General features: G+C 39.1%; 1 protein-coding gene across 1 annotated transcript in view; it reads right to left on the bottom strand.

The window, feature by feature from the left end:
* Window positions 1-12,504, bottom strand: part of LOC140211037 (voltage-dependent L-type calcium channel subunit alpha-1D-like) — a 383,898-nt gene that overhangs the window by 102,590 nt on the left and 268,804 nt on the right. The window contains exon 31 of the mRNA XM_072280398.1: window positions 4,464-4,547. Coding sequence (XP_072136499.1) covers window positions 4,464-4,547 — 84 coding nt within the window. The remainder of the gene's footprint in view (window positions 1-4,463; window positions 4,548-12,504) is intronic.

The raw sequence follows: 12,504 nt of genomic DNA, 5'->3' as shown, positions 1-12,504 counted from the left end.
CAGTTATGCCATTGCAAACCAAAACAAACCCTTTAATAATTTTGTTACTCGCAGCATTTTAAATGTCATAGTGTCAGTCTGCATGTTACCAACCAAATGAAGAACCTGGACAACTGGGGACAAGTACAATGGTTTAACTAATTCTATTCAGGGTTTTTACCAGTGAGTTTTTGACTTATAAGAATAAATATTAATTTTTTTTTCAATTTTAGAATATATTTTAAAATGTGTACTTTAAAAAATGTAGCTATGAGGCTATATGTGATCTCTGTGAGGGACAATATCCTTTTTTGGCAACAGCGAGCTAAATATGGAATAGATACTTAACATTAAACTTGTTCATACTTTCACTCATTGGGGTATCCCAATTTTTATAAAAATGGGGAAATATTTATTTTTATAGTTTTATAAGCCCTTTACTAAAGTAGCAGAGATAAGTATGTTTTTTTTCTCTCTCTTGATATGGTTTTCTTTGCAAAGAACACTTGGTTTGCAAGGAGCTAAATAAATGGCAAAATAGATTGAATCTCAGACACTTAAGTTTGAAGTACTAGTTTCAGATAGAAAGTAGAAATGAAAGAAAGACAGTATGGGTCAGTATGGTAAGAAAGTGGTTGTAGAATTTTGTAAAACTGGGTAAAATGCAATAGAAACTATACATGCGTGTAAAACATCTCACTTATGGAAAAAAAGATAGATGACTGAAGGGAAATTATGTTAGGGAAGTAACCAAATAACTTAAGGCCAGAATGATCAAGAATGGCAGCCAAAGGAATAGTTTATCTCAGGAAAGTTGTTGATTTTAAATGCAAAGTAGAAGTCCATACATAGCAAAACAGCATTGTGTCCTCACCATAATGTCATCAGTGCACTATGACTCAATGGATGTTAAAAAAAAATGAAGATCTCTAATTTTTCTCTGTGATCATATGTTCTTCTATATTGACGAGCTCAGACATCTTAAGGCACTATTGTAAGTAAATATTTACATTCCTTTCACAATCAATATGAGGTATCTTAAAGTTTAATTTTTCCTTCAGGATGTATAGATGTTTTGTTCAAAAACTTTAATAAATATATATAAAAGATATATTATTAATGTTCCATTGTATTTTGTAATTAGCAATTTCTAAATAATTGAGAGTAATTTTACTAAAGGAAACTTTAAATTTCACCTTAACTAAAATGATAGAGTTGTTCTGTCTTTTTGCTCAACAAAGAAGGGGCTGAGGAGAGCAAGAAGGGGGCAAGGGAAGGCCTTGGTGAGTAGGGTAAAGGAAAACCCCAAGGCATTCTTCAATTATGTGAAGAAAAAAAGGATGACAGGAGTGAAGGTAGGACCGATTAGAGATAAAGGTGGGAAGATATGCCTGGAGGCTCTGGAAGTGAGCGAGGTCCTCAATGAATACTTCTCTTCCGTATTCACCAATGAGAGGGAACTTGATGATGGTGAGGACGATATGAGTGAGGTTGATGTTCTGGAGCCTGTTGATATTAGGGGAGAGGAGGTGTTGGAGTTATTAAAATACATTAGGACGGATAAGTCCATGGGGCCTGACGGAATATTCCCCAGGCTGCTCCACGAGGCAAGGGAAGAGATTGCTGAGCCTCTGGCTAGGATCTTTATGTCCTCGTTGTCTACAGGAATGGTACCAGAGTATTGGAGGGAGGCGAATGTGGTCCCCTTGTTCAAAAAAGGTAGTAGGGATAGTCCGGGTAATTACAGACCAGTGAGCCTTACGTCTGTGGCGGGAAAGCTGTTGGAAAAGATTCTTAGAGATAGGATCTATGGGCATTTAGAGAATCATGGTCTGATCAGGGACAGTCAGTGTGGCTTTGTGAAGGGCAGATCATGTCTAACAAGCCTGATAGATTTCTTTGAGGAGGTGACCAGGCATATAGATGAGGGTAGTGCAGTGGATGTGACCTACATGGATTTTAGTAAGGCATTTGACAAGATTCCACACGGTAGGCTTATTCAGAAAGTCAGAAGGCATGGGATCCAGGGAAGTTTGGCCAGGTGGATTCAGAATTGGCTTGCCTTCAGAATGCAGAGGGTTGTGGTGGAGGGAGTACATTCGGATTGGAGGGTTGTAACTAGTGGTGTCCTACAAGGATCGGTTCTGGGACCTCTAATTTTCGTGATTTTTATTAACGACCTGGATGTGGGGGTAGAAGGGTGGGTTGGCAAGTTTGCAGACGACACAAAGGTTGGTGGTGTTGTAGATAGTGTCGACGATTGTCGATATTGCAGAGAGACATTGATAGGTTGCAGAAGTGGGCTGAGAAGTGGCAGATGGAGTTCAACCCGGAGAAGTGTGAGGTGGTACACTTTGGAAGGACAAACTCCAAGGCAGAGTACAAAGTAAATGGCAGGATACTTGGTAGTCTGGAGGAGCAGAGGGATCTGGGGGTACATGTCCACAGATCCCTGAAAGTTGCCTCACAGGTAGATAGGGTAGTTAAGAAAGCTTATGGGGTGTTAGCTTTCATAAGTCGAGGGATAGAGTTTAAGAGTCGCGAGGTAATGATGCAGCTCTACAAAATTCTGGTTAGGCCACACTTGGAGTACTGTGTCCAGTTCTGGTCACCTCACTATAGGAAGGATGTGGAAGCATTGGAAAGGGTACAGAGGAAATTTACCAGGATGCTGCCTGGTTTAGAGAGTATGCATTATGATCAGAGATTAAGGGAGCTAGGGCTTTACTCTTTGGAGAGAAGGAGGATGAGAGGAGACATGATAGAGGTATACAAGATATTAAGAGGAATAGATAGAGTGGATAGCCAGCGCCTCTTCCCCAAGGCACCACTGCTCAATACAAGGGGACATGGCTTTAAGGTAAGGGGTGGGAAGTTCAAGGGGGATATTAGAGGAAGATTTTTTTACTCAGAGAGTGGTTAGTGCGTGGAATACAATGCCTGAGTCAGTGGTGGAGGCAGATACACTAGTGAAATTTAAGAGACTACTAGACAGGTATATCGAGGAATTTAAGGTTGGAGGAATTTATGGAGGAATAAGGGAGGCAGGGTTTGAGGGTCGGACAACAATCTGGGCCGAAGGGCCTGTACTGTGCTGTACTATTCTACGTTCTATGTTATTTTCTTGCCCTCTGGCTTGTGTGTATAGACTCTAGCAAAGAAATCTCTAAAAACTTTTTACCTTAATCTATTGTTCTAAAAGAGCTGACTAGACAGAATAATGGAAATATAGTCCAAGTTAATTACTTTTGCAATGTTACTATAATACTCCTGTTTTAAACAGAGTTAAAGATAAATTGTTAATTAGCTCTTCACAGATCTGCCAACCAATATCTACATATTCAATTATAAAGATTGAAAATGAAACACACAGTGCATCAAATATTATCAGTTATGATCACTGTGAGATGCAATATGCTTCAATAGCATTAAAGTTAAGTGCTGAATATATAACTGACATTATAGATATCCTTAATTTGATGTAGTATAAAAATATTGTCTACACAGTAAAACTCACTGCTAAAGTGAAGGCATGATCAATTATACTTTAAAAAGCAGACTTTGAACTTCTACGTCAAAGTTCAGAGATTGTAGAATAATTTGGAGGGGCAGTTACAGATAGCCTTTTAGTCTTTACTTACATTAACTTCTGTGATAGCAATATCAACGACGCTACCAATAACAATTAAGGCATCAAAAGTGTTCCATGCATCAGCGAAATAGTGCTGTGAATGTAAACATTCAATAGGAGCAGAAAGGGATGAGAAAGACAATAGAAAATAAGTAACAAGAGAGTACAAGAGTTACAACACAAGTGAATTACAACCGAGGTAAACTTGGCTGTATTTTGCACTACTGTGAAAGCATGAATTTTATTTAATACTCTTTTTTTCTTGTAAACTCTAATTATAACCATATCAGACAAAAGTTCAAATTTTTTCCATTTTAAATCCATGTTATGAAATGCAATATGAAGATTTTTGCTAAATAATTTAAGAAGACCAACACCGATAAACATATCTGATATCTAATTTCATGAAGTGTTTCCAGTAAAGCAGACAAAGATTGATAACAGGAATATTCTTTGTTTAATATTTCAAAATTTTAGATAGCAGATATATTGTGCCTTAGTAAATGCCATAAACATACTTAAGCCATTCCTATTAATTAACTTCATTGATTTGAAAATATTAATTGCCTCTGTTAGAAATAGTATAGAATTATATAAAAGGCTTTTGCACAGGAAGGGCCATAAAATTTTCACTGAAGACAAATGCTTTCACAGTTATGCTCGTTTTTGTATTGGAGAGTTCATCTTCTCTGTGTTCTAGAACAGGACAGAGGAAAAAGTAAGAGAAGTCAGGCTTTGAAGGCTCTTCTTTATGTCATAAAAGAAGGTACAATTGCTTGTGACTTGCCCAGTGATAATGTTTTGTCGCACTAAAGGGGAGAAATAATGGTTTCTGGGAAGGTACAGTACTCACATCAATTTCACCGAGTACGACGTCAATAATGCTGCCAATAACGATGAGGAAGTCAAACACGTTCCAGGAGTCACTAAAATAGCCCTACACAAAGTAGGTAGGGGGCAAATGTTTACATTAACATATCGAGCATTGAATGCATCTTTAGTTAGCTTTAACACAAAACAGAAACAATAAATTTAATAATGTTTAAAAGAAAAATTAGATAGGGTTTTAATGGGTTATTAAACAAATGCCATTCTCCTGCTATTTTAAATTTACTTTAATGGAAATAGAATTAGCTTGAAGGAAAATAAACATATTCTACTGGGGCAAGTATAAGAAAACGTGTTGTGAAAATATTGTATGTGAAAACCTTTGGGCTTTTATTTAGGATAAATTTGAATATAACTTGTGGCTAAGAACATAGGTCAACTTCCTAAAGAAAAATATAAAAACTATTTGTTTATATGTCAATTTCCAGTAAATCAGCTTTATCAGACTATCCTAAAAACAGTATTTATAATTAAATCAGTGATGATTACTACATAACATTAAATGTTTACTTCCTTTTTTAATTAAGTACTTCTACAAATCAAAAAATTACACAGTGTGCAGCTTTGAGAGATCTCAGTGGTGCAGTTATTAAGGCTGAGGAGCATCTATGTAGGGTTTGCATGTACTCCCTGTTATTGCAGGGATTACCTCTGTGTAATTTTTCTCCCATATGCCAAAGACGTAGTTCATGAGTCACTTGGCCATTATACATTGCCCCTATTGTGCAGGTGAATGGTAGAATCTGGGGGGAGTTGATGGAGGTATAATAAAAGTAAAATGGAACCAGCACAAGTGGGTGGTTGCTGCTCAGCACAGGACTTGGAGGCTGAACTGCTGTTTCTCAACTGTATAATTCTATGATTCTATTACTCTTAACAGCTTAAAATCAAGAATTTGGGAACTAGTTTAAAACTAAAATAGTTTGTTTTAGTAGTTTTGCAATTAGCAAATGTGTCAAATGAATAAATCCTTTAATAGTTTAAAAATACACCTTTCAATTTTTAACAACTATCAATTAATAACGTTTGTCTCTTTGAAACAATTGTTTATAAGATACAAACTCAAGTACTCCAATTAAGTGATCTGCAGCATGATAGCTATTATTTTATTCAATATTCTAATTTTAATTAAAGTAAAAAAAATTAACAGGATTATTCATGACATAAAATAAGCTGGTGAACTGCTCTAGTATCAACCATTAAAGACTAGAAGAAAAGGTTCCACAACCAATTGGAAGAATTAGGGGGTGAATGGAGATTCGGGTTGCAAGGAAAAGGAGAGGGAGGCACGAATGGACAAGTCACGCCAACTAGAAACCCAAGAAACCATGCATAATTAGTAGCTGACAAACAAAAATGCACTGCAAAAGTCAGATAAAATCACTTACTAGCCATCTCTCCTTTTTTTTCACACACACCTAATACAAAGTGTTAGTTAAAACTTAGTAAATGGAAGAAATTCAACTTTGTGGAATATAAGAATTTGCACATTAAAGTATCACTTTATTACAAATTTAAAACAACTTATTTAAATAAAGTGACATCTAACCATAAAAGAACACTGCCGCAATCAATTCATGCTTATATCCCATAATACTTAGAATGAAAAGCTTGTAAGTCATTCTGATTGGAATGGAAGCCCTAAACCAAATAATCCAATGATGGGAAAGATATGTTTCACTTGATTGCATGCTGGCACAATGTAGCTTTTGATAGACTTTTTAAACAAGGGAATCAAAATTGAATTTTCTTTTCAGTTGGTAGGACAGAAAATTGACAGAAAACACAAAGGTCAAGAGTATGATCTAAATAAAGTGCAGGAGTGTTGCTCATTAATTTTGAAGATAAATTACTTGCTCCTTATGCTGATGAGTAGTGAGGTGAGAAAAAAATCAGCAACATGAGATCTGAATAATTAAAACTTGCTTTTTTAAGTGTGGTATTTGCCCTTAGACATGCATTCGAGCAGAAGATTGTGCTGAAGGCTATATTGTTCACAGTTGGAATGATGTGTATTTGGCTTCACCCCCGTGAACCCTCTGACCTTCATTTCCATCAACTGATGATTATTCCATTCCCATCTATCACACACTCCTCCAATTAATGCTTTTCTTTTCACACAATAGAGGCTATTTCTGCCCCTTTCAGAAAAACTTACTGTGATTGGCAGTAAGACAAGTTTATATTGTGACGGCGTCCTGAATTACTCCGAGAGAGAGAGGGGGGGGGAGAGGGAGAGGGAGAGAGAGAGAGGGGGGGAGGGGGGAGAGAGGGGGGGAGAGAGAGAGGGAGAGGGAGGGGGGGAGAGAGAGAGAGAGGGAGGGGGGAGAGGGAGAGGGAGAGGGAGAGGGAGAGGGAGAGGGAGAGAGAGAGAGAGAGAGAGAGAGAGAGAGAGAGGGGCAGGCGCAAAGACTGCTCACAGTTATGTTTACATTTCTACAAGGATGCTGCCTGCTTGGAAATTCTTATAGACAGAGAAAGGAGGAGATGTTTGAGTGACAGTTGGTATTCAGCATGGGGAGATAAATAGAAGGTCAGATGATAGACCTCAAACACATGGTTTTGGACACTGAATGAGCTTTGTTGTGCCCACAGAAAAAGTAGGTTTTGGAGGATCGATCAGTGGCTCTGGCAGTGTGAACAGGGCGTGACCAGTGGGGAGCTATTTGTGTGTCCAACCCTCGCCTGAGTTGATAACTCCACCACAGAAGAACGATCCCCTTTGTTGTGGTCATGGTCAGTGACTTTTAAAGGATTTTGGAGGACAATGGGAAGATCGACGGCATCAGCTCACCTGAAGACTCAAATCTCTCCCTCTCTCTCTCTCCATCACTACTCAATTCAATACCATGAACTGAACTGAACTTTACTCATCATCGCAAGACTATCTATTTACTAGACATGAAGAAGCTTGATTTTCATATATTTCCACACATATATATATATTTATATACATTCATTGCTAACCTGTTTGACTTACCTGCATTTAATTTGGTCTCCTGTCCTCTTTTCTTCCTGTCTCAATGAAGGGCTTTGGCTCAAAGTGTTAACTTCACATCTCTCCATAGATGCCGTTGACCCACTGAGATATTGCAACATTTTGTGTTACTCCAGATTTTCAGCGTCTGTGTCTCTTTTGTGTCTTTTGAGTGTATTGTTGATTGTGTAAGAAGGTCAGAACACGCGTTGGCTATTGAGGATTGTGACGGGTGAGGGATTAAGCTTGGTGGTTGTTTGGAAGGTTTGGGCTACATAGGTAGCATATATTGTCACATACCCCATGACGGGTTAAAGAACCAGCAGAAATGAAAAACACTTTGGAGCCCAGTATTACTATTAACTAATGGTATTTATTAGTAATTACGCAATACAGTAATTAGATTAGTTTAGATTATGAGGACACTCAGTCCTCATTGTTGTCATTTAGAAATGCATGCATTAAAAAATGATACAATGTTCCTGCAGAATGATATCACAAGAAACACAGGACAAACCAAGACTAAAACTGACAAAACCACATAATTATAACATATAGTTACAACAGTGCAAAGCAATACCGTGATTTGATAAAGAGCAGACCATGGGCACGGTAAAAAAAAAAGTCCCAGCGTCCCGATAACCTCATCATCTCATGCAGGTGGTAGAAGGGAGAAACTCTCCCTGCCATGAACCTCCAAGCGCCGCAAACTTGCCGATGCAGCACCATTGGAAGCACTCAACCGCAGCGGACTCTGAGTCCATCCAAAAACTTTGAGCCTCCAACCAGCCCTCTGACACAGCCTCTCCGAGTACCATCCTCTGCCGAGTGCTTCGACCCCAAATTTATGGCGGTGCGACACAGCTCGCAGCAGCCACTCCGGTGGTGATGTCTGTTATTTGTCAAGTAGGGTGCCATGCACAATCCTGATTTGATAGAGATGGACGTGAGAGCACGGAGGAATATCTGGTGACACTTCTGAAATACCTGCTTCACTGCTGCTGCTACTGTGTGATCCAGAATCTCTGGAGGGGAAGGCCCTGAGTCCTCGGCTTTGCTTGTTGCTCGACGGCCGGGGCGGAGTCGAAGCGATCGGCAGAGGATGGTGCTCGGAGAGGCTGTGTCAGAGGGCTGGTCGGAGGCTCGAAGTTTTCGGACAGACTCAAGAATCCGCTGCGGTCGGGTGCTTCCAATGGTGCTGCATCGGCAAGTTTGTGGTGCTTGGAGGTTCATGGCAGGGAGAGTTTCTCCCTTCTACCGTCTGCATGAGATAATGAGGCCATTGGAACCTTGAGACTTTTTTTTACCGTGCCCATGGTCTGCTCTTTATTAAATTACAGTATTACTTTGCACTGTTGTAACTATATGTTATAATTATGTGGTTTTGTCAGTTTTAGTCTTGGTTTGTCCTGTGTTTCTTGTGATATCATTCTGCAGGAACACTGTATCATTTTTTAATGCATGCATTTCTAAATGACAATAAACGAGGACTGAGTGTCCTCATAATCTAATCTAATTACTGTATTGCATAGTTACTAATAAATACCATTACTTAATAGCAATACTGGACTCCAAAGTGTTTTCTGTTTCTGCTGGTTCTTTAACCCATCATGGAGTACATGACAATATATGCTACCAATGTAACCCAAACCTTCCAAACAACCTCCAAGCTCAATCCCTCACCCGTCACAATCCTCAATAGCCAACACGTGTTCTGACCTTCTTACACAATCAACAATACACTCAAAAGACACAAAAGAGACACAGATGCTGAAAATTTGGAGTAACACAAAATGTTGCAATATCTCAGTGGGTCAACGGCATCTATGGAGAGATGTGAAGTTAACACTTTGAGCCAAAGCCCTTCATTGAGACAGGAAGAAAAGAGGACAGGAGACTAAATTAAAGAGTAGGTGGAGGGTGAGAAGCACAAGCTGGTAGATAACAGGCAAATCCGGGTGAGGAGAGAAAGATTGGAAGATGGGGGTTGGAGGGAAGGATGCAAGAAACCGGGAGGTAATAGGCGGAAGAGACTAGGGGTTGAAGAAGGAAGAATCCAATAAACTCTGCAATAAAGGGAAGGAGGTGGAGAACCAGGTGAAGGTCATCTGGTGAAAAGCAAATACACATAATTCCAACTGTGAACCAGGTGATGTGAAAGTCTCATGAGGGTGGGGAAGGAGAAAGAAGAAAGGTAGGGGGAAAGGGTTTGAGAAATAAAGGGAAAAGGGGGTGGGCGTGGAAAACAGAGAGGAGTGGTTACTAGAAGTTAGAGAAATCGATGTTGATGCCATCAGGTTGAAGACTACCAAGATAGAATATGAACACCTTTACTCAGTCCACCATAACAGCTGGAATCTCCAGTGGCAGGCCACTTTAATTCCACTTTTCATTCCCACACTGACTTGTCTGACAACAGTCTACTCTATTGATAAATGCTGACAGAATGCTCTCCACAGTATATCTGTAGAGACTTGCTAGAGTCTTTAGTGACATATTAAATCTCCTCAAACCCCTAATGAAATATGGCTGCTGGCATGCCTTCTTTATAGTTGCATCAATATGTTAGGCCCAGGATAGTTCTTCTGAGGTGTTGATACCCAGGAACTTGAAGCTGCTCAACCTTCAAATGTTGACTCCTCAATAAGGATTATTGTGTGTTCTCCTGATTTCCCCTTCCTGAAGTCCACAATCTGTACCTTGGTCTTAGTAATGTTTAATGCAAGGTTGTTGTTACAACACCAGTCAATCAGCTGTTCTATCTCACTCCTGTACACCACATTGTCACCAACAACAGTTGTGTCATTGGTGAATTTAGATGGTGATTGAGCTGTGGCTAGTCATACAGATATGAACGTAGACACAGTAAAGCAGCGTGGTTAGCCCAATCTTCTAGATATGATCTTTTAAACTAGCTTGTTTGTAATAACTTTATATGGTAAATGAGAGGAAATTATATTGCATAGGACTGAGCATTCACAACAGAGGTTGAATGGAGAATTGCAAGCATAATGTAAATCAAAAAGGTTAGTATATCATGGTTGATTATAGATAGCTACTAATTCTCTGGACTGGAGATGACATGGCAAAAACTGATGTCCAGAAGTCTGAGATCTTTGTATTCCATGAAGATGTGCTAATACGGAATGAGGCCTTGAATCTGATAGCGTGAAATTGAGGAAGGGTCCAATCGTGAAGGTTAAAGGTTACAGCTATGATGTAAAGCCAAGTGGCATTTTCTGATTTGCATAAATTTACCTCACAAATACACAGTTTGCGTTGTGAATAACTGCTCCAGCCACCTCTTCAAGACAGGATGTGAGATTTAACAGGGAACTAAAGAGAAGCATCAACCTTCTTGACCACTTTGAAAACTGAAGAACTTTATGTATCAGCAAATGGAAAGGAGAAAGCATATCTAAGTGTCTAACATATAAGCATGATGATAACAACAGACAGGGAAGCTTGTGGTACCAGCAAGTGTATCTTTTTCCTGGGTCAGCAAAAGTTAATACAAGAGGACATCCTTTTAAAGCATGTGGAGGAAGGTTTAGGGGAGAGTTTAGAGTTTTTATTTACATAAAAAGTGCTCTGTCTCTGGAATGTGGTGCCAAAAGCAATGGTTGAGGTTGATCCATTAGGGGCATTTAACAGACTCTTAGATATACACATGGATGAAAGAAAAAATTGAGATATATAGGATGAAAGGGTTAGATTGATCATGGAGTAGGTTAAAAGGTCGACACAACATCGTAGGCTGAAGGACCCATACTGTGGTGTACTGTGCTGTGTTCTACTTGTAATTTACATTAAGTGCATATTATTTCCAAGAAAATAAAATATTTAGATTATACTTAACATTCCTGTAATTAGTAACAGTGAATAATTACAAATAATAAGATTAATAGTTTCAATAAACTATTCACTTTCAAAATATATTTGACAAAATAATAACAAATGAAGTGATGTGCAAATTCTTACTTTTACCACAGAATAGGCAAAATATATATTATAAAGCTAGTTCATTAAAATGCAAATGAGGGAAACTTATAATAGTAAATCCCAAACATTTACTAACAATAGCAATGGGAAATTGATCCCACTTCTACTTAATGCTTCCAGTTTAATTTCAAGCTTTTATTTTAAATGTTTGTAGTTCATTTTTTAGCCCTTTCACTTGCAACAAACTGGTGCAGCATTGATAGTTTTTAGGTTATCATCCATTATCAAAAGGTAGAACCAAAGATAAATCTGAAATAAGATAACAATGCACTTGAAGAGAGCTTTGCTGTTGTTTGCACAAATTACATCTTCCCAGGAGTAACCATTTTCATACCTTCTTAGGACAACATGGACTTTTGAGCACAATGCAGATCCAAGTCACCACTCAAGGAGGAGCTTTCATTATTTTCATTTCTGCTCTGTTCTCGCCCTCGCATTCCCACTGCCAACATTGTTTCCTAATCCAAACTGCCGGGATGCAGGTTCTGACAATACCCACTCCTCAAAACAGGGCAGGGCCCTGCTGATTCTCCTTCACCTTGTCCTCATCTCCAAAAGTCAACTCTAACCACTTTGTTCTGACCTAAGGTACAGGCATCTGATGTCTCTCCCCATCCTTCCCTACCTAACCATAACACAGCCCAGCATATCACAGACTCTTAAGCTCTCTCCTTCCCCCCAGTGTCTCAATTAAAACACACATTCTAAGGTTGCCATTCGCCACCCCACCCCCACTCCCAGATACCTCATGACTGCACAGTCAGCACAAATTCCCGTGTGTCTACTTCATCTGTATCATCACAGTGACAGTAGAAGGCTCAAAAGCAGGGCTTTCCAACCTCTTTTTAATGCATTGGACCAACACCACTAAGAAAGGGGTCCATGGACCCCAGGTGGGGAATCCTTGCTCTAAATTCTCTAATGCCTCCCCTGCCTCTACATTGAATAGCCATAGTGTGGCTTCAGTGGTTTTGCACTATTACCCCCCCAAGCTACAGCAAAAATTTGATGTTACCCTACTTTTCTA

The sequence above is a fragment of the Mobula birostris genome, chromosome 16 (genome assembly GCF_030028105.1).
Source record: "Mobula birostris isolate sMobBir1 chromosome 16, sMobBir1.hap1, whole genome shotgun sequence".
Taxonomy (NCBI): Eukaryota; Metazoa; Chordata; class Chondrichthyes; order Myliobatiformes; family Myliobatidae; genus Mobula; species Mobula birostris.
This window is presented reverse-complemented; position numbering and strand designations above follow the sequence as displayed.